The sequence below is a fragment of the Lissotriton helveticus genome, chromosome 2_2 (genome assembly GCF_964261635.1).
Source record: "Lissotriton helveticus chromosome 2_2, aLisHel1.1, whole genome shotgun sequence".
Taxonomy (NCBI): domain Eukaryota; kingdom Metazoa; phylum Chordata; class Amphibia; order Caudata; family Salamandridae; genus Lissotriton; species Lissotriton helveticus.
The window spans coordinates 297,488,786-297,509,917 of NC_136060.1; the positions used below are offsets into that span (position 1 = coordinate 297,488,786).

General features: G+C 43.2%; 1 protein-coding gene across 1 annotated transcript in view; it reads right to left on the bottom strand.

Moving 5' to 3' along the window:
* Positions 1-21,132, bottom strand: part of LOC144821805 (ADP-ribosyl cyclase/cyclic ADP-ribose hydrolase 1-like) — a 212,759-nt gene that overhangs the window by 84,906 nt on the left and 106,721 nt on the right. The window contains exon 5 of the mRNA XM_078678980.1: positions 19,463-19,545. Within this exon, the coding sequence (XP_078535106.1) occupies positions 19,463-19,545 (83 nt within the window). The remainder of the gene's footprint in view (positions 1-19,462; positions 19,546-21,132) is intronic.

Sequence of the window (21,132 nt, forward strand, 5' to 3'; positions counted from 1 at the left end):
GAAACTCGGGGATACATTCCCCAGGAGTACGGAATGGTCCCCACTTTTTTTTCGCCCTGGCTAGTCCCCCCTCCTAATTACCCATTTCCCAGGGACCCTCTGTTGTTGCTCCACTGTAAACAGAGGTGCCTACATGCATATGACCCTATACTTAATAGCACTTTGGTAGTGAACCCAGAAATTTGTTAACACAAACCCTGTTCTTAATTTGTGACTTTCAAGGAGAAGCATGCATGTGTGCTATTTGTTATAGAAGAATTAATTGTGAATATATCAAATAAATCTAGGATTTTTACAGTTTCAACATCTGCAAAATACACGAGGGAGCTAGAAGAATTGGCGAAGTGATAGTGCTGTGCTCCAGTGAATAAAACATGCAAACAATTGGATATTATGAGAAACAGAGGAAAGATTAAAGAGAAGTTATGGTTGTATTATTTTATGATCAGTTAAAAAAACAGTTTAATATTTCCCTTCACTTTTTTACTGCAGGAATTCATGGAGATCAATCAATCTAATACTAGTTATACGTTATATGTCCAAGGAACTTTAGAAGTGGATCTAAACATAAGTATGTAATGCATCTATCTCAGTTAGTTGGCAGCCCCCACGATGGCCCCCACAAAATGTACCAAATGCAATCCAAGACAAGCAGCTAATCATTCAGTCTGTACATCAGCCTTTCATGGCATGTCATCATGATCGCTGCTTTTGCAACTCCTCTTGTGTGAATCACCACCTCCTTTGGGACATAATACCTGAGATGTTTGAGACGTCAGAGCGGAAGGTTGGTTCTACGAATGGACCAAACTGGAGCATATTTTGCTTCCTGCACTGTGCCAGACAAGGGAAAGATCAGAGGATATGTAAAATATCCCAAACTGGATAGCTGCATCTCCAGCCATGTAAAGGTAGAGGGACTAAAACCAGAAAACAAAGTGAGACAGGAGGCAGTGCCAGACCTGTGAATTACACATTTTTCAGACATGTCTCTCCCATACAGTGGTCTTGACAGAGCAATTCATTTACTCTTTACTCGCTTATAAAACACAAAAGATGCATATTTAATTATATCACATCATTTATAAAAACCTGATTTCATCAAAGAATTGATTCATGGATGAAACCAAATTCACCATTTGCTCAAAAAAACAAATACGGCAAGTGGGTGCAAAACTGAGAATCACTCGATGTCCCCTATTACAAAAAATAACAGCCAAACACAGTAAAACAATTAAATACTAATCACAGAAAAGTGATTTTTTTTATGATGCATGAATGAAACTTTCGCATACTACTGTGAAAATCTACTTCTTTTAGACCCGTACTGAATGAAAGTAATCACTGCTGCACAAATAATCTCTGATGACAGCAGTTGTAAATAGAAAAGAGCTGGTCTGCATCGTGCAACATGTAGAGAACTGAGCAAAGGAATGAGGTAACGCTAGCTTCTTTGTACAATTTGCAGGAAAATATGAAGTGCACAGTAGTCTGAGCAGAGTGCAGATCACAAGGTGTGTTATCCTCCGAGTGAGGGGAGGAGAGTCTCTCTATTTCACACCTTTTCTCTCCTCCCCACAACAGAATGGTCTGTACAGGGACATTTGCTACCATGTTTGTTTAATAAAGCCTCTTCTTCCTCCTACCTTCGTCTCCTGTGGTCTACCAGCTCGTCATTACACTAGCGACAGAGAACGGGATATGAGAACCTTCATCGGCAGCGAAATTGACGCCTCAACAAGCGCGTCGGAACCTCAAGAAACTGGCTCCTAAAGACTACCCTGGTTGAGTGGCAGCAGTGAATATGTTTTGAACCTCGGACTAGCTATGGTTGTGTCACCTTGCTCTGATCGTGGAGTTGTTTGCACCTCGGTTGGATAGCGGTTTCCCTTCCTGGCTTTTCAACGCAACACCATCACTTTCGGTTGAAGACTTTTATTTTGACCGGCATAGTTTATCCCTTAACTCAGGGCTTTAAGTGGGAAAAAAAACTGAGGATGCTCGAAAAGGGGCGGTGCAAACCTCGAAGGGGTGTGGCCTATCTAAGTAGGCGCATGGTCTAAATAAAGATAACTAGTGTAGCAGTACCCCCTGCTCTGACAAGCAGTTAGCTGTAGGACTCCTCAGAGCCCCCCTCCCCTGCCCCCTCTGTGTGGCAGCCCAGGCTGAGACAGCTTCCCGAGTGCACACACAGCCGCACCCGAGTACTTCACAGGTCTTTAAAAGACCATTTGCATGTAAATAATTCTTTGTCGTTTTTTCACCCCTTCTTAGAGGCCCTGCATCTCCATACTTCCTACTACTGTGTCCACAGGCGTTTTGTTCAACAGTGCAAATGCTCCCTCCTCCCCTTCATCGCTCCATGGGTATGCCAGTGGGTGCTTGTCACCAGGACACTGAATAGGCTCCTCTGTGACTTTAACACTGGCTGCAGGCCAGCGTCGCAGCGCACAAAATCAGCCTGCTGTTCCTACACTTGCAAAATAGGGCTGACACATCCTCGTTATGATGCGGTCACATAAAATTTCCTTCCGTGCAAACACGTTTGTATTATTTCACGTCTAACTTTTGTTTGACTGTACTTTTACAAGCAAGTTTCCCATGATCACAAGTAAAGAAGAGATATCAAAATGTAGGCAGTTTCTCACACAAAATGTTTTAAGCTTCTAAATGATCCCACTTGAGTTACCATTGATAGACACAATGGTGCGATTAAAGCACATTACTAAGGAGTTGTGGGCACTCTAGTTGCGCCTCTGATTGAGCTAGTGTGGGGATGCCGGGGGTATTGGGAGCGTATTAGCTTGATTTGCTGAAGCAGTGCGTGTGCATGCTCACCCGAAACACCAACAAAAACCAGAACGTCTGGTCGCCCTACCTTTGAGGCCTGAAAATAGAGCCCCCTAGAGACCTGTTTCGAGGCCCCCCAAAAAACTGGTGGTGCCCAGACCCCCACTGACCCCCTCCCCCCACTTAAAGCCCTGCATTAACTGGGGAAAGTTATTGCTGTGCTGAACAGTCACCGTGGAGTCTTGACAGAGTTTGTCAGGTTTCATGGAGTAACCTTCTTTGGAAGCACATTGCTAATACTCTGCAGGTAAAGTCGTCAAGGGGAAACCCTTCTCCAGACCCTTTTGGTTTATTCGTTTCAGCTTTGGAGTATTTTGGGCTGTGTTTGAGGCTGGTGAACGACAGAGCGAGTCAGCTATGTGGTGCACGAATCGTATTCCACAAGAAGTGTCAACACCAGAGAGTGGAGTTTACCTTTCGAGTGGTTCCATCAGGCCTGTTGTGCTGACAGGCACAGCTTTTGAATTTCCTTGGTGCCAACGTCATGTGTTAGAGAGAGAAGCCATTTGTCATAAAGAATAAAGCGAGAGAGTGAACCCCGTGCCTGTCACGCTGACTGGCACAGCAGTTTCAATTCCGCCCGCCTGCCGCACCTTATTTTTGGGTTTTGTTGGGCCAATGTTTCATCAATTGCTTTATGTGGTGAGTGTCCTCACCACTCGCCCTTCCCTTTGACTGCCGGAATGATGTCAGCTAGACGTCTGCCGAAATAGCTCTCCAGTAAACCCTCCCGTGCTGCATTGTAGGATGCTATTCTTCCTCTTCTCTCTGAGAAGTTCCGAGAGGGGGAGAAAGAAAGATTACATCTTGACTAAGGCAGAGGGGAAGCCTACTCTTCTAGCCTTGAATAGAAGGAAATAGTTCCACCTGGTGGAAATCCATCTAATTTGGTAATATTTGAGAGCTTTGGTTCTATCTCACTATAAAAGTTCTAAGACAAACTCTTTTTTTATTTGCAGGTTACTGCGAAGAAAGAATTTAAGGGTTAAACCTAGAAATATTTTAGCCCTATACTTATTTTGTATATTGTTGAAGATTAATAGTAAATGTTGCCAACAGTGATTACAATACTTCTTCACAAATAACACAGTCATGCAGAATGTGACACCTCTACCGTTTTTCCTGGCTACTCCAGGGGAGCAAATTTTAAAATGGAACAAATGGAAGAAATAATTCCATAACTATGCAGTAGTATGGGTTCCTAACTTAGGGCTATGAAGAAAAGTAGCGCAACTACACCAATATCTAGGGACTGAAGGGCAAGAGATTTTGGAGCATTTGCTTGATTTGGGTGCTAATGATGCAAGAGGGCTAAATGAGTACGAGATAAGTATTAGGCAGTTGGACAACCATTTCTTGCCAAGAATAAGCACCATCATGTAGCGCTACCATTTTGAGAAGAGGTCTCAGAAAGAGAGGGAAACAGTAGAAGAGTTTGTTACAGATTGGAGAAAACTAACAGCAAGCTGCAAATTAGAGGGAGCGTGCGAGGAGCGCATAAGGGACCAGTTCTTGCTAACTTATAAAAATTGAAAGAATAAGAGAGGATTTGTGGCTGAAGGAGGATCTGCCACTGGGGGAGGTATTAATTGTGAATTGTGGCCAAACAGGTGGAACACATGATGCAGTGTGTGGGCAAGATAAAAAAAGACTGTGAGGGGAAGACATAAGTGAATGAGACTGTAGATGATCCGAGCAAAGTTCTGGTTGTTAAAGGAGCTAAGAAAGAGCTGAAGGAGAGTAAAAATAGCTGGGGTTTCATAGGAAACTGTTATAGGTGTGGGAAGATGGGACATTTAGCTAACAGCAAAGAGTGCATGGCATTGAAGGTGACTTGCAACAAGTGCGGTAGGCAGGGCCACTTCAGGATCTGGTGCAAGAGTAACATGAATTACAGAAGGAATGCTAGAGAAGGAACAACACAAGTGTGTGATGAGATTGATTTACAAATAGAAGGTGAACAGGTGGGTAACCCCAAGGACAACATAAGTATTGAAGAACAAAAGATTGAAATTATGTTTGATTCATACTCCAATTTAACAAAAATGTCAGCAGAGACGCTTGACAAAATGTTCAAAGGTAGGGAAAAACTACAAAGAATGAATGTCAACCGGGGGGATAACCCATATACTTAAGGGGTTCATTTTGGGGAACTGTGGCATATAAAGACAGACTACAGTCACCAAGGTATATGCATCTCACAAGAGGGCCAATATCCTAGGGTGACGATAGAAGAAGCATTCCCTGAAGTATTTTCCAAACAGTTGGGTTGTCTTAAATGCTATGTTCACAGAATAAAACTTAAGGAAACTCACAGCTGATCTCGGTCAAGGTGAGGAACTTGTAAAACAGAGCAAGGGTTTTTAGTCAGTGGCGCACAGCTAGAAGTAACGCAGGTCATTAAATGTAAAGTTTCTAATTTTTTGAGGTGCAAAGGGGCGAGGGGATGAGCCCTATAACCCCCCCAGAAAAGTACAAACAGGAGTCAGTACCGGAAATTGAAACAAACATGATGCCCATGCACACTCAGATGATAAACATTGAACAAAGCAATCATTGTTAACAGTTTTGGTAGAGACAAAGGTTAGTCCAAAGCACAATTAAACAGTATGTAGCACGATCAATCCACCATTGATGTAGTGTCTTTTATTGTTCAGATGCGAGAAAACCAGCCGACACGTGTTTCGTCGTATGTGGCACAGTCCGCCTACGACTCTTCAGAGCTGTAACGAAACGGGTACAGATTGAAAGGTCGCTCTATCGGTGTTAATTCCGACCCGACAGGGCCCAGGGCCGGTGAAAAAGATGTCTAATCTGTGTGCGGAGACTCTCAAGCGGAAATCAAGTGAGAATCCGACTCAAAGCATCAAATCTAGGTAAATGTTCCTGGTAATCAAGAATAAATGGTTAATAACAATTCAGCGAAATAAGAGGCACGGCGGGGTAAAGGCATGTGACTCCTGGTATCGTTAGATAAAGCGGGTGAGAGGACGGGTGCGTTCAAAAAGCGTTCCTTGTGTGTGCCGGATAAGCCACAGAATAAAACTTAAGGAAACTCACAGCTGATCTTGGCCATGGTGAGGAACTTGCTCATATCTATGCAGGAGACAGTAGGGGAGGAGTTAGAGAAACTGTGCAGTTTGAAAGTGATCAAACCTGTGGAGGCCACTGAATGCTGGCACCGATAGTAGTGGCCAAGAAAGGTGATGGGGCGGTACGATTGTGAATAGACATCAGAGCTCTCAACAGAGAGGTTGTTGTGGATACATTTCGTTTGGCGAACGTCACACAAATGATGAGTGGGGTAGCTGGAGCCAAGGTATTCTCTACTCTAGACTTGACTTCTGAATACTACTAAGTCAAACTTCACCCTGTGTCACAAGAACTGATGGCGTTTATCATGTTCATGGGTGCCTACAAGTTCAAATACCTGCTGTTGGGACTTGTGTCAGCAGCTGCAGTTTTCCAGAGAATTATAACATTATGACCAATATGCTCCAGGTGCTCCCATTATGATGTACTGATATTTGGGGAGAATGGAGTACAACATGACCAAAGGCTCAAACAACTTCTGATGAGGTTCCAGGAGCAGGGACATACAGTAAAAAGTGAACAGTACAGAATAAGTTGCTCGGAAAAAAGAGTTACTGGGACATAGAGTGACGGCAGATGGTATACTACTCAAAACAGAGCTACAGGACACTACACTAAACTTTAGGCCTCCAAAACTCAAAGAGGAACTCAAATCTTTTATGGTAATGGTTGAGTTTTTCAGTAAATTCATTCAAAATTGTGCTAGGCGAACATACCAGCTGCGCAGTCTGTTGAAGAATGGGGTAGTGTTCGATTGGAGTGAGGAGTGTCAGAAAGAGTTTGAGGACACCAAGGCAGCTTTAGCTGGAGCTCCTAGCCTGAAGGCGTTCTTACTAGGCAGGAGAACAGTAATAACAACAGCTGCTAGCTCCAAAGGCCTAGGAGCTGTCATGACTCAAGAGGATTAGAAAGAGGAGGAGAGGTTAGCGTTTGCGTCTCGATCCTTGTGTCATGCAGAGATTAACTACTCTATGATTGAGAAGGAGGCTCTAGCTGCACATTGGCCCTTAACAAGTTTAAATTTTTTTTAATGGGGAACCAATTTCATTTTGAGGACCGATCATAAGCCTCTCATTGAAGTTTTTACAAAAAAAGGACTAAACTCCATCTTGAGTAGGATCAAAAGGTGGGTAGTGAATGTACACGAGTACACCTTTGGGTGGAGTAAATACCAGGGGTGAGAAACTATGCTGCAGATTGCCTCTAATGCCTTGTAGAGTACCCACGGAAGGAGGAAAACAATACTAGCAAATAAGGAAGATGAGGTTTTGAGCTTACAAAATGCGAAAGTGTGCAACATAACCCAAGGGGCAATAGAAGAAGCACACTGGAAGGAAGAATCGAAGGCTTACCCACTCTTGCAGAGGGTATGTGAAAAGATGTAGGTTAGATGGTCAGTCCAGGTCAAACGAGTCGCTTAAACCATTCTGGATGGTTAGAGAAGAACTGTCCATTGTGGATGAGTGTTTATTCCGTGGCACAAAGCTAATTCCACGTGGAACCTTGCAGGACATACAGTTCAACTTGGCCATCCAGGGATATCTTGGTATTACCAAGATTAAACAGAGGCTACGTTTGGATTTTTGGTGGCCAAACATGGATTTGACAAAGAGAGGAAGATACAGGAGTGTATATCGTGCTCCTCTAGTGACAAAATACTCAAGTTGCATATGCCACTCGTGAACTGTAGACCACCACCAGAGGGTCCGTGGGTGGACGTAGCCTTAGACATAATTGGCCTGTTAACAGGGGAGAAATGATCACAGTATATCCTAGTGCTCATAGACTTTGTACTTACAGCAACCCACCTGATTAATTTGATTAAGTGAGTGGTCCGAGTTGAAGTTTGTCTCAAAGATCACCACTAAGTTGGTTATAGAGTTCCTGCGGAAGTTTTCCAGAGGGAGGGGTTGCAAAGCACCATACAAATGGACAACGGAGTTCAATTCTGCTCTCAGGAAAAGAAGGAGTTCTTACAGTGCAATGGAATAAAGCACAAGTTCTGTGCTCTGTATCACCCGAAGGCTAATGGGATGGTAGAACGACTGATCAAAAACATCAAGCAGGGCATCCCGTTAGCTATAGTCAGTAGGTTGTGCTGGAGGGAGGAAGTGATGAAGCGCTTCCAAGAATAGAGGTTAACCCCACACCAAAATACCAACCTGACACCTTTTGAACTAATGAAAGCTAGGAAGCCCAACTGTAGGTTGGTACCTGGGTGGATAAAGTAGCACAAAGGGTGGTCAGACCTCTCTAAGAACCCTACTTTGGGTGAAAGAGAAGAGTGCGTCATGGCTGAAAGAAAACTAAGGTATGGCAGAACACATGCAGTCTAAGACATCAGTTTCAAGGTGGGTAATTTCAGCAAAGTTAAAGCTCCCCAGGGCAGAGTGAAGTGGTCCGAATTTACAAGACGTATGAGAATTGTAAAACTATTCAGGAATGCAGTTAAAATGCAAGATGGGAGAATTTTGAACTTAGGGAGGCTGGTGATGTACTCTGTCCCCTTCACAAACCTTACCACACAAGGAAGGGGTGAGAGTGAGACCGCACTCATTGTAGCTGATGCTAAGAAAGCCAAAGCCCACACCAGGTCAAGTAGAAGTAAGAGATGTCCAAGTTTTCTCAAAGATTATGCTGTAAAGTAAATTGTATCATACAGCTCACCACAGTCTCACATGATTTCATGTTCTGTTGGTCTATCTCTTTTACCTGCCCTTATTCTCTCTCCCTCTCCCTTGCCTTTGTTCTCACCCCAGGGTTCCTGAGTCTTTTTCCTTTGTGTGAACTTATTATTTGTATAGAAGGGGGATGTGTGGTATCTTCCGAGTGAGGGGAGGAGAGTCTCTGTAGTTCACATATTTTCTCTCCTCCCAAAAACAGAATAGTCAGTCCTTCCACCTGCTGATGTGGTTAGAATGTTGGTGTACGGCAGGGTTTTATAAAGCCTCTTCTTCCTCCTACTTTCTTCTCCTGTGGTCTACCAGCTCTTCATTACACAAGGACAGGTCGGACGCTCATCCATCCACTGTCATTCATAGTTTAGCTTGAAGCGCATCAAGAGATATCTGGACTGCATATTTGTTACCACAGTGAGATATGGTTTCACAGCATCAATTGAACGTAGCAAATAATTAGCTCAGACTGTGTGCTTGATGAACTCTGGGCTTGTTCTGGCATCACTACATAATTTGAAAAAAGAGGCTTCACAATCTCTTCAGAAGAGGCAGCAATGGATTAACGATCACAAAATACCTCTGGTTTACCTAGATCAGCGGATAATGTTTTACGATAGCGTAGCCATGGAATGGTGAGAGTATTATCTAGTTGCAAACAGTCACTGATTACCAAGCAATTAAAACTAGTTTCAGGTTGCTTCCAAATCGATAGCCAGAGAGTTAGAAGGTGCTATTTCCTGATGTACCTCAAATAGGTGAGCCCAACGTCCGAATGACAAATGTAAACAGAACATTTGTACAGCAACTGGTGGGAACAGACAGCAACCTTTTCAAGAAGGCATCTTCTGCTTTGGGTATACAAAAATATCAGTAAAGCAGAACAACCCTGCAGCATGAGTAATCACCAACAGACTGTTTACCCTTGGTAATGGCAACTCTCTCTTTCAAATGTTTTAATCATCATTTTGAGGTAAACTTAAAAAGTGCTTCACTGTATCTGACAAATTGAATGTTTCTAATGTTAAGCAGATGGTGACAATTACAAGCACCCTCCAGTGGGACACTAAGGTACGGGAAAGTCTGGCTATTGCTGGTTTTAACACCACAAATCATGTGTGTTACAGTTCTTGTTTAGGTCCAATTGATCTATTAAAAGAGCAGAAGAAACCAGTGGCCCTTTGGCCATTCTAGTCATGAGTACTGCAACACCAGCTTAGAAAAGCACTTGTGCAGTCAGCTGTGGCATTTCAGGTCCATTGGTCACCAGACAAGTCTCTAGGTCATTGATGTAGAGCGTAAAGAGAAGCATATGCCCTCACACATCCTTGGTGAACACCTCTCTTAACGTTGAATGAATAAGGACACTCCCTTTCTGATCCAAATCCAACACCAGCGGCAACATCAGTATCTAATTGTCTCAAGAACCAGGCAGTTGGTTCCTCAATGCGCAAGGAAATAATGATGGACTATAACTATGCAATTAACACAGTCAAATTCATTGCTTGTGTCAATAATGGCTAAGTGTTAAAAACTATCTCCACCTTGCAATATTTATTAACGATCAAATACAGGTGTAAACACTGTTCAGTAGTCCTCAACTATTGGCCTAAGCCAGTTGAAACGTCTGTATTGGACAACAAAATATTGCCCGTAATATTAAGTGTATAATCGAAGAGGGACATAAAGTGATAACATTTTGGATCGTACCTATCATCTTTTTTAAATATAGGAAGTATAGTAAACTGGGACCAAGGTGGAGGCAGTCTGCTCATGATGGTACTCCTCAGGTCATTTGCCACAACAGCAGCCCAAATGTGCCACCCAACGTAAAATCAAGATGTCCAGAAGCAGTGGCATCTTTAAAAAAAATAAAAACATAAGGGGGAAGAATAAATCAGTTTCCATAATGCACAATTGTCGTTTGTAACACTGGATGCCCACGAGTCTCAGGCTTCCCCCCCCTTACATGGCTTTTCTGGCCTCCAGGGTTTTTTTATAGCCTAATCTGCAGGTCTGAATCTCTGAAGCATTATGTTGTACATGTGAACCATTTCACTCTACACAAAGCAACTGAAAAAATGGAAAGTCATAGCGGAACCATGATGCTTTCACCAAGAACAAAACGTAAAAAAAGATAAGCAAACCACCCTCAGCCCAACAAGATCTTGATTGGATGTCTAAGGTAGCGTACGAAATATAAACATCAATATTTAATGCCAAAGAACCAGAGCTTCTGGAAGGCAGATAACATTGAATTGTTTAAAAGAAGGACCCACTCTGGTTTGTGCAGTTTGGTGTTTAAACCAGCCACATTCAAAACAAGCACTGGCAAAGTCAATAAGGTCCTGCCTATGGGCAAGCTATTGGTTTTGGCAAATGAGTGTGGTGGTGAATGGGAGGGCGGGAGCTTTGTGGAGAGCAGGAAGTCAATGAAAAAGTGATATGAAGCAGCCAAGCGCTGGCCGCGTCATATTGCTATTTTCCCCGCTTCTGTCTGTGGTGATGGGAGAAGAAACACACACAGAGAAAGAGGAGCAGAGTGTGCTATCTATGAGTGTTACATGAATATAGATGAGTCTGGATGCAGGTAGGAGGCGAAGTATGGCTTAGTTTTGTAAAAACAGTATTACGTCCTTTTGTCAGGGTATGTCTCCGGCTGCTCATACATAATAAATGAAAAACGCTGGTGGTCCCCGTTTTTCAAGATACAGAGTTAAATGGAAAACCACGCCCGAGACATATTTTGGCAGTGGAAAAATAAATGCAAGGATTCGGGCAGGACGGTGCACCAAAAACCCATATGACCCATAGTTAAGTGTGGAAAAGGCCTCTTTAATGAACCAGGTGCAGATTCAATTAAGCAAACCCTTGGCCTCTCACCATACAAGCTATAAAAATCTGTCCTCACTAGACATTGTGATAACTAACCATGCACCTCCCCCATCCCCTAAGAGCCCCTCATATGCCTCCAGTGGGGGCTCCTCCACTACAGTGGAGGAGCACCGCCCCACTGCTTTTCAGAAGGGTAATTACAAATTAAACAACTCATTGTTATCATTCTTTTATTTTTACCTATTGCGGGCACTGCAGCTTTTCCAGGCTGGTTGGGGCTGCTCTGCTGACAGAGCAGGGAAAAGGAGGAGGGCATGAATGTTTGGCTGGCCGTCTCAGGCCAGCACTTAGCATGTACTCCACCCAGCCTCATGCCGTATTGCAGCATTGTGATTGGCTCAGGGGAGCCTGGGTGGGCTACCTGTTTGGGCTGGAGGGATGAGGAGAGACGCAAGGACACGGTAAGTTTAATTTAATTTTCTATTTCTCCCCGGACCCCCGCCCCGCCACCCCAGATCTGTGCCTACCATCACTGAATTCCCCTTGTCAAAAACATACTCTCCTACCTATCTTCACTCCAATGTTAACCCGTCAAAAAACTTCCCTTGCAACTTCCAACTGTATTTTCAACCGACAATCTTCATTGAAATAACTTGAAACAACTTCAAACTACCCGCAAGCTCTGCACCTGCCACCAGCGACAACCATTGAATGAAACATAGCCATAGCAACCTACCACATCAAAGACAGCCAATTCCCAAATAGGAAAACATATCAAAAGACCTACCACTACAAGCTAGGTAAGGGGTGGGGCGGGTGGGTTGAACTTAACTGAAAGCAATACACAAAGACCAACTGCTAGCTACTGGTAGTCATTTGACCCAAGATAGAGGCAGCAGACACTAAAAGGTAGGACAGGAAAATGACAACTTTCTAAAAGCTGCATTTTCAGAATTGTGACTTGAAAGCTGACTATGCTACAAAAAGGGGCTTTAAATTACAATTCTTTAGACACTGAACTCGATATTCCCACCTGCTCCCAACTTAAAGTTATCACTTAGTAAATGTAATAAATTAGCCCCATGTTATCTTATGGGACAGGTGGGCCTTGCAGTAATGAAAAATTAATTTAAAATGTATTTAAGAGATTTTCATTATCATAACATGTCAAACTTAAAAGGATAATGCTAACTGTTTTAGTACACCGCACCCTTTAGGGCCACACTAGGTGTGACTGATATATATTAAAAAGGATATTTTAGGCCTGACAAAAAGGTTTCCTTTGCCAGTTCAAACTGGCAGTTTAAAACTGCACAGAGGCTGCAATGGCTTTCATGAGAATTTTTTTAAGGGCCACTTATGTGGGTGGCTGTAGGCCTACTAGTAGCATTTAATTTACAGCCCTGGATAAATGTAGTTGGACTTCACTAGGGACTTATAAGTAAATTAAATGTGTCAAATGTGTGTAAGCCAGTTTCACCATCCCCGGTTAGCAGTGGTAAAGTGTGCAGAGTCCTCAATGTCAACAAAAACGTTTTTTGAAAACAGGAGTGTGAAGGCAAAACATTTGGGGATATCCCTGCAGACATGACCAATTCGAACACACTCTATAACACTGAGTCAGATGTGTGGAATGAGTCCCATCTCCTCCTCCTCAAATCAAGCTGGTCCATGCAGTCCTTAGCAGCCAAACACAAACCATGCATCAGTCATTCATACCGGCCAGGGACAGCACCTTTGAAGTTACCCCAAGATTTAGGGTACACTAGCCAGGATCACAAAGGTGGGAATGGTGCAAGATCAGTGGCCATAGCTGTTACTCAGAAGTCTGATAGCAGTTTTTACCTCCATAGCTGCGGAAAGGGGATAATTAATCCTGTTGGTCCTCAAATGACTTTCCTCTACCTTCATTCACCAGGTCCTAATAGTGCAAGATTCCTGCATGTGACTATGTGTTCCATTGAGTCAAGCGACACCTAATAAGAAGACCAGTCTCCAGAGAGTAACACTGGAGTGGAAGAGTTTGCATGTTTCAGGTGCTTGCGTGCCATGCCTCTGGGATACCGGCATGGCACGCAAGCACCTGAAACATGCAAACCATTCAAAACCGGCTGCAAACCATTCAAAACGCGGCAGCAAGAGTATTGCTGGGTAATCCTGAAAGATCAAGCACCAAGCAACATCTTCGGAATCTGCATTGGCTTACCATGGAGCAACATGTTCAGTTCAAGGCCCTCACTCTTGCCCACGGTGCCCTTTATAAATATAGGCCCTCTTATCTCAGGAAACGCTTCGATTTCTACGTTCCCTGAAGACAACTGTGATCAGCCGCATTATGTCTTGCAGTCATTCCCCGATTTTGTCTTACACGTATGGGGGTCAGTTCTCTGTCTTTTAGGGCAGCTAAAGCATGGAACACCCTTCCCTATGAATTGAAAAAAACACTCAGGATCTCAGGCTGTTTAAAAAGGAACTAAAGACCTTGCTTTTTAACTAACTTGGACCTCCATCAAGCTCCGTGCTCTGTGCTTTCTACAGTTGGCTTTCGCGCCAGGACACTCTTGAGTATCCGTGCGCGTTATAAGTGCTTTGGTTTCATACAGAAAACTAAGGTCTTTACTGCCACCAAACAACCTTTTGTATCTTATGTCAGAAGGTTGTTTGTCAGCTTTGTAGGAGCTGTGTTCTATTCCATTGTTAGGTTTGTGTAAAAAAGGACGTCATTATTGTAATGGTCTCCACTTCTTTTTCTGTATAGTTTTGCTAGCTTAGGGACTCCATGTGTTGTGCTACTTCTAATTGGTGACATGGCTCTTGTGCTTTCCCTAAAAATTCATAATATGTATTACTTTCATCTAATTAGCCAATTTAACTTTCCTATAAGGTCAATGTAGATGGCATTTGAAATACACCAGAAGCGTGGAGGTTGAATGCCATATGTGGACTGCAGTATGTATTTACACTACCCACATATATGGTAAAAATATGTTGTTTCAGGGAGTACCATAGTGCTCTGGCTGGCCTGCTATTGAACAGCACTACAGTGGCACAATTTGGCCTCAGGGACCCCATCCCCTGGGGCTTGGCTGCAAATTTAAGAGAGAGGGTGGCCGTGCAGCTCCCCGTCCCCAAGCCATTAATAGTCCTGAGGACCCCCATCCACCAGGCTCAACTCCAGCTGTGTCCAGGAGTGCCTACCCTCGGGACATTGCAGTTTTCCTGGCCGCACTGGCGCATGCAGGGAAATCTCTGTTTGTTCTCGCTTGGCAAGACCAATTTCAAAGCTCCCATCATGCGAGAACAAACACTAAATCTGCTTTCAGCGGGCCAGAGCATAAAACATTTTCCTGCCTGCTGGGAGCTTGCTTTTCATCTGCTTTCTGCCCCAAAGTGCAGCGGGTGGGAGAATAGATTAAAATATTGCTCCTGCCCACAGGGAGCACCCTCCAGGTGGTATCAATGCCGGCTCCGGGTGGGGGCCGCAGCCCCCATTAATGGTGAAGTAGGTACCCTGGGTGGGCTCCAGGGCATCCACTCTTTGTTGGCTGGGATATGGGGCTCCAGGGGCCAACATCGGCTGGGTAAGGGAGGATGCACAGGCCTAGACTGATTAGCCATGCCCCCGGGATGGGGTCCCCTGGGCCAATATGGACCCGTGGAGGGGTGCTGCTTTCCTCCCTCCCCATTTATAATATGGCTGGGTCCATGGAGATGGGTTCCCTGAGGCTAGAAATCAGTCTCGGGAGGGGGCTACGTGCCCCAACCCAATTTACAATATGTCGGGGTCCAGGGTGATGGAATCTCTGGGTCGAAATTAACCCAGGGAGAGGGGCTGAGTTACCCGGCCCCCATAAATTAAGAGTGAGCACCAGGCATGAGGTCCCTGTGGTCACATACAGTCTGGAGAGGGGGGCCATGTACCCTCTTCTCCTAAAATAAATGTGGCGGGCCTGAGGAGGGGGGTCTGTGTGCCCCTCTTCGGGGTATTCTGCCGTTGAAGGGGTTGGGCACCGGGTCTGGGCACAGGCAAGGCCCTGCATCCAACTCCCCACTGGGCACGGTCAAAGGTGGCATGAGGTTGGCTGCATCCAGAGTTTAGTTGCAGGGCCTGGCCGCCAGGCCCTGTGTCCAGACCCCACCACACACGGCCAACGGCGGTGCACGATGGTGGTTTGATTATGTATGGTAATGAATCTTTACGTAAAAAAGGAGAAATTCACTGAAAAAACCAAAGGTTACACAGACCTTATATAATTATAAAGTAGAATTTAAAAAACCTTAGAAATTCACTAAAAAATCCAACCGTGCACCCAGCACAGCGGGGAGTTACCTATATGTGTGGGGGGTGTTAGCCACAAGCCAGGCCCTGCAGCAAACTCTTTGATAAATGTGTGATAATTAAATATTACTTTACATTAAAAAACGTAGAAATTCACTGGAAAAAACGAAGGTTACAAGGATGTTATATTTAAGAAATGTCAATAAAAAATCTGTAGACATTCACTGAAAAAACCAAAGGTTACTGGGACCTTATAGTTAGGAATTAGAATTAAAAAGATCTGAGAAATTCACTAAAAGACAAATGTTAGAGGGTTGTTATAGTTAGGTTCAGATTTTACACACACAAAACCATTGAAATTCAGCAGTTATAGTTATACTTATCTCAATAAACTGTAGTTCATGCCCTAAGGTAACAATAACTCGAACCCCTCACCATGCACTGCTAATTACCCTACATATTACATTACTCATGACATCTTCGATGACAATATTAATAATATTAGTACAATATTTTCTCTAAAATGATTGCTAAGAAAACGTTACATTTAATAAGTGATCATTTTCAAATGAGAGCAGGTGCCCAGTTCATGTTTGGTGTATTTGGAATTGTAATGCAAAATCCTCTCTCATTGTGAACTCAGTTTTTAAATTACAATTTTTTTAATTTCACTTTTGGAAAGTTGGAATTTTTTCTGCCTGAGCCATTTAGTACCTGCAGTCTGTCTCTGTGTGATAAGACTGGGTGCAGCTGACAGTATGTGTATTCTTCCTAGAGAGCCACACAGTAGAGAGTGTAGGTGTGCCTGGATGGGCCATCACTGGCAGGATAGTAGGGCAAAGCTAGGCACAGCCCTACTCACACTTGAATAGTCTGTGTCCTGTCTTCACACAAAGGGTTTCATACACCCTGTATTTAGTCTGGAGCCAGGACAGGAAAGGCAGGATGCCTGGGAACTTCAAAGAAAAACCTCTAGACGTGTCTCCCTCTACAAAGGCTCGGGTATAAATATTAGACCGTAGACACCACAGACACCACCTCTACAGTACCCTTCTGGACTTGTGGACCCTGCCAGGAAAAAGGACTGATGTGGCACTGAAAGAATTGCCACTCGGCTGGACTGTTGCTCTGAAGGACTGCTGCCCTGAGGTGCTTACCTGCTGCTCTTTTGCCTTGGTGAGAAGGCCTGGACCTACATCTGCTGAACCCAGGATCCTAGAGTGACTCCAAGAGCTAGTCGGCTGCCCTCCACATTAGAATGTCAGGGACAGAAAGCACCAACAACCTTGAAACCTGCACCTGGGTTCTGACATCTGTGAGCTCTACCTGCCAAGTGGTGCCACCCTAGTCCTGGACCCCTGGAAGTGGGCCTGGAGGTGCTCCGCCAGCCCATCTGTGGTTCCAGCAGAACCGGCCCTTCTCCTCTGCTGTATGGCTCAATCCTGAGAAGAACTGATGCATTGCTTCAGCTGAGAGGGTTCTCCCAGTGCAAGGACTCCGGATTGACTTCTCAGCCTGCACCGCAACTGCTGCTGTATGAAGCTTCGCAATGCAGACACTCGCATTGCAGATCTTTCATTGATGGCAGCCTCTGTGATGACGCAGGTTCTCACAATAGGGTCTTGCAGCTCCTCAGAACTTATGCACTGCCTCAACTTCGCGACACATCCTCAATGTCAGACCTCGCATGGCAAACCCTAATTTACGGAATCGTTGACTACAATGGAGGACCTTTCATTGCAGTTCCCTGAAACCAAAGTCTCGCCTTGAATGTGCAACGTATTCTTGGCGTGGAACGTCACAATGCCCCACAACCAGTAATTAAAGTACTCTTGCTCAGCTTGCCTAACCAGGTCCCTGTAACTGACCGTGCTCAATCGCGGTTAGCCTGAACATGTGACTTTTCCTGGTCCAGCAAGACCATATATCCACAGTTGGCACTTTGTGTTTTTGGTGATATTTTTACTAAAATCTTTAATATTGCATGTTTCCAAATCTACTGATAGAATGTTTGCCATTTGATCTTGTTTTCTTTATTAAAAATTGCTCTAAATTGGTATGGGAGATTTCTTGTGCGGTGTTTTCACGTTATTGCTGTTTGAAGTGCTGCATAAATGCTTTACACATTACCTCTGGGTTAAACCTGACTGCTCTGTGAGACGCTATTTGAAGGTTGAGCACAGGTTAATCTGGAGTTTGCTTGTACCAGTTGTATGACGGAACAATGCAGGGAAATACGTTGCAAGCCTTAACCACTCATTTATTGTTGCGCATTTTTTTGCAACATGTAGGTTTTTACAACAGATGCCATTACCATACATTGGTTATTTATTCAAAAACAATGTATCTGTGGGGGAAGATCCCCCACACCTTCCAACTTACCCTAAATGCGTGGTAAAGGCAATCCAATTGGAAAAACATACACGTTGCAAAAACATGTGTGATTAAAAATGCGTGGTTAAGTCACAACGTGGGAAAAACCTTGTTGTAAAGGCTGTTTCCCACGTGTGCCTCACCCTGACAAGGGTTATAGTTGATGCTTGAGTAGGGTTTTAACTCCCTCATCCAATAATCTAATTTCTCATAGTACAGAAAAAAAATAAACAGTAGAAATTCACAGAACAAAACTAAGATTCACCAGTTATAGTTAACTGAAGAAACTATAACTCAAGCCTGAAAATCTCTTTAACTTGCGTCCTCTCCACGCACTGCTTACACCCTCACATATTACATCACTCATGACATGTTAAGTGACAGCATTAATAACATCACTCAGAAAATCTGAAATGACATCATTTATGGCAAGACTGTGCATGGAGCAAATTACAGTAGCTTCTTGGCGTGAGTTATAGTTACTTCAGTTGACGATAATTAGTGAATTTCAATGTATTTTTTAGTTTAAAATGTTGTGTTGTAAATAACATTTTCACCAAACTATAATGGCACTTTATCCTTTGTTTTTCCCAGTGATTTATCAATTTGTTTTATACTGTACCTAATTATAACTGTCGCTTTAACCTTTGTTTTTTTTTCAGTGAACATACATACTCAGGACCATTGTTTGGAATTAACGTCATGTTTTGGTTGGTTTATCAGAATAATGTGTTTTGAATTATGCATTTACTGCAGAATTATGCAGACTAAAGTGAATGTCCTTGTTCGTCATGTTTATTTTTACAATTGACAAGGTGGAGTCACTGAACCTATGTATTACTGTTGAGTGTGCTACTTATAGGAAAAGTCTCACGACCAATAGCCATTTCAGATTTCTTTTTGTGGTTGCCTGAAGCAGTGTTTCTTTCTGTAAACTGTAAATTCAGTCATAAACAAGCATTCACCATAGTGTAAGGGTCATTGTCGAAGAGGTGTGGAGCAGCAGTGTTCATGGTTTGATCCCTGGTGCCGGCGGCAGGTTAGCCCAGCACCATGTGACTCTGGGCAATAGCTCGCTTAATCTTCCAGAGGGCCCCCAGCGCCGGGACACCTTTCCGGAGGTAGCTGTGCGCTTTATAAATGCTGGTATTTTATTTCATTTCATAAAACCAGTTGCATACACTTTTGCTACCATTTTGCTCAACAATTTATGTTTTGAGATAAACCAATACAATAAACATAAAGAAGTAAGTGAAAATGGAAGAAAGATAATGTGTGATTCTTTCCTATTCTCAATAGTGTTCAGCCGGCACTACTCACTTTAAAACTCACCACCCAACCTTAGCCATTTACTCACGTGTTCTGATGCCAATTTCCAGAAAACAGAAATGGGATTGTTTTCACAATCATATCTTGATGGACACGATTGATAATTAAATTCTGCAAGAAAATATTACATGAAGATGAATTAGTTTAGACACCGAAGATGTAAACAAAATTTCATTTGACATCGCACACATTCACATTTTAATCAGTAAATATAAAAACACAACTATAATAAAAAAACAATGTTTATACTTTGTATACTACAACGAAAGATGAGGGCCCTCCATTCTGCACAAACTTTACTGCTCAAATGTTAATATCTTATAATTCAGCAATATATGCTGTCTCTCTAAATACGAACTGCTATAAATGAAAGAATTTCAATAGGGCAGAAAACATTTAGTTTGAAGAGGAAGGTAAATTATATGTCAAGATGTTTAGTGAAAAGCATTACTGAGAATGATCTTACTGTATACTGTTGTGAAAACCAGGAATATTTTGATTTGTTTCAGCCATACATATTGTGGCCTTACACTGACACATTTACTTGGGGCAACTGGAGAAAATGAAATTTCTGTAGTGCTTTTTTACCAGCATAGTTTTTAAAATGTGGGATTTGACTATGAAGCGTTTAGATTCATGATGTGTTATTTCATGTGATTATAGAATAAGTCTCAGTCGTAAAATCCACTCCGCTCGTAGAGTTTGCACAGTTTTTGCCCTTCCGCGTTATGCTGAGCTCACTGAGTTCCGAAAAACTCTGCAGAATGTAGCAGAGTGGAGTATTTTTTTTTCGTTGGCGAGTGCAAGTGAGGAAAATCCACATACCAGCGAGATTTTACCTCATTCGCGATCGTCAACACCAAGTTAGCGAGTACAAGCATGGAAAATCAAACTCCTAATGAGATTTCTTGACGATGGCGGTCCGATTTCTCATTGCTAGTGGTTGCGTATGCTCGCATTGGGAAACCATCTGTTAGCATTGAGAAAGCTGTCACTCAAGTAAAAAGTCTATCCGAACAGCAGAGAGGAAGCACTGCCCGCTTGTGCTGTGCATGGTGCCGTTTGCGATGATTGCACAGTGCAGACAAACATCGGCGCTAAAAATCACTGCAAACAGCATTTATCTAACGTACTCTGCTGCTTGCGGTGCTCCGTGTAGTGCAGCAGGTTTTTTTGCGCTTTGCGGAGTTCCACGTAGCAGAACTCCGCCAAACCCACCCAGGCTTACCATAGAAGTGATTGCTTTGAAACAGGCACAGCATCCACGTGAGGTTGTCTCTGTGCACATTTTCCTAACCCCTTCTGATCAAATTGTTTCTGCATTTGTTTTAGGAAATTCTTAAATCAGTCTAATCATATTCTTTTCTGCAGGCTTACGCTAAGTTTTACCCAAATAGCAGCCTGTACTAGGTTTGAAAGAAAGTAGTTACAACAATATGGATAATACTTCTAACACTGTAGGAAGCAGTAATTGATATTTTTGGGACCTTTAGCAGCATCTTAGTGCCCTGACAGAAGCATGATGGGTAGACAGTAATGTACCCTGTTATGTATTTCTGTATCCCTGTATCACCCACCTCCAATGAAGAATAAGGGGCTAGTTTAGGGATGTGATTTAACGCCCTCATTAAGATGTTGGGAAACCACTGACTTACCACCGTCAGCCAATGAGCCAAATAATGACCACGTATTGTGTAT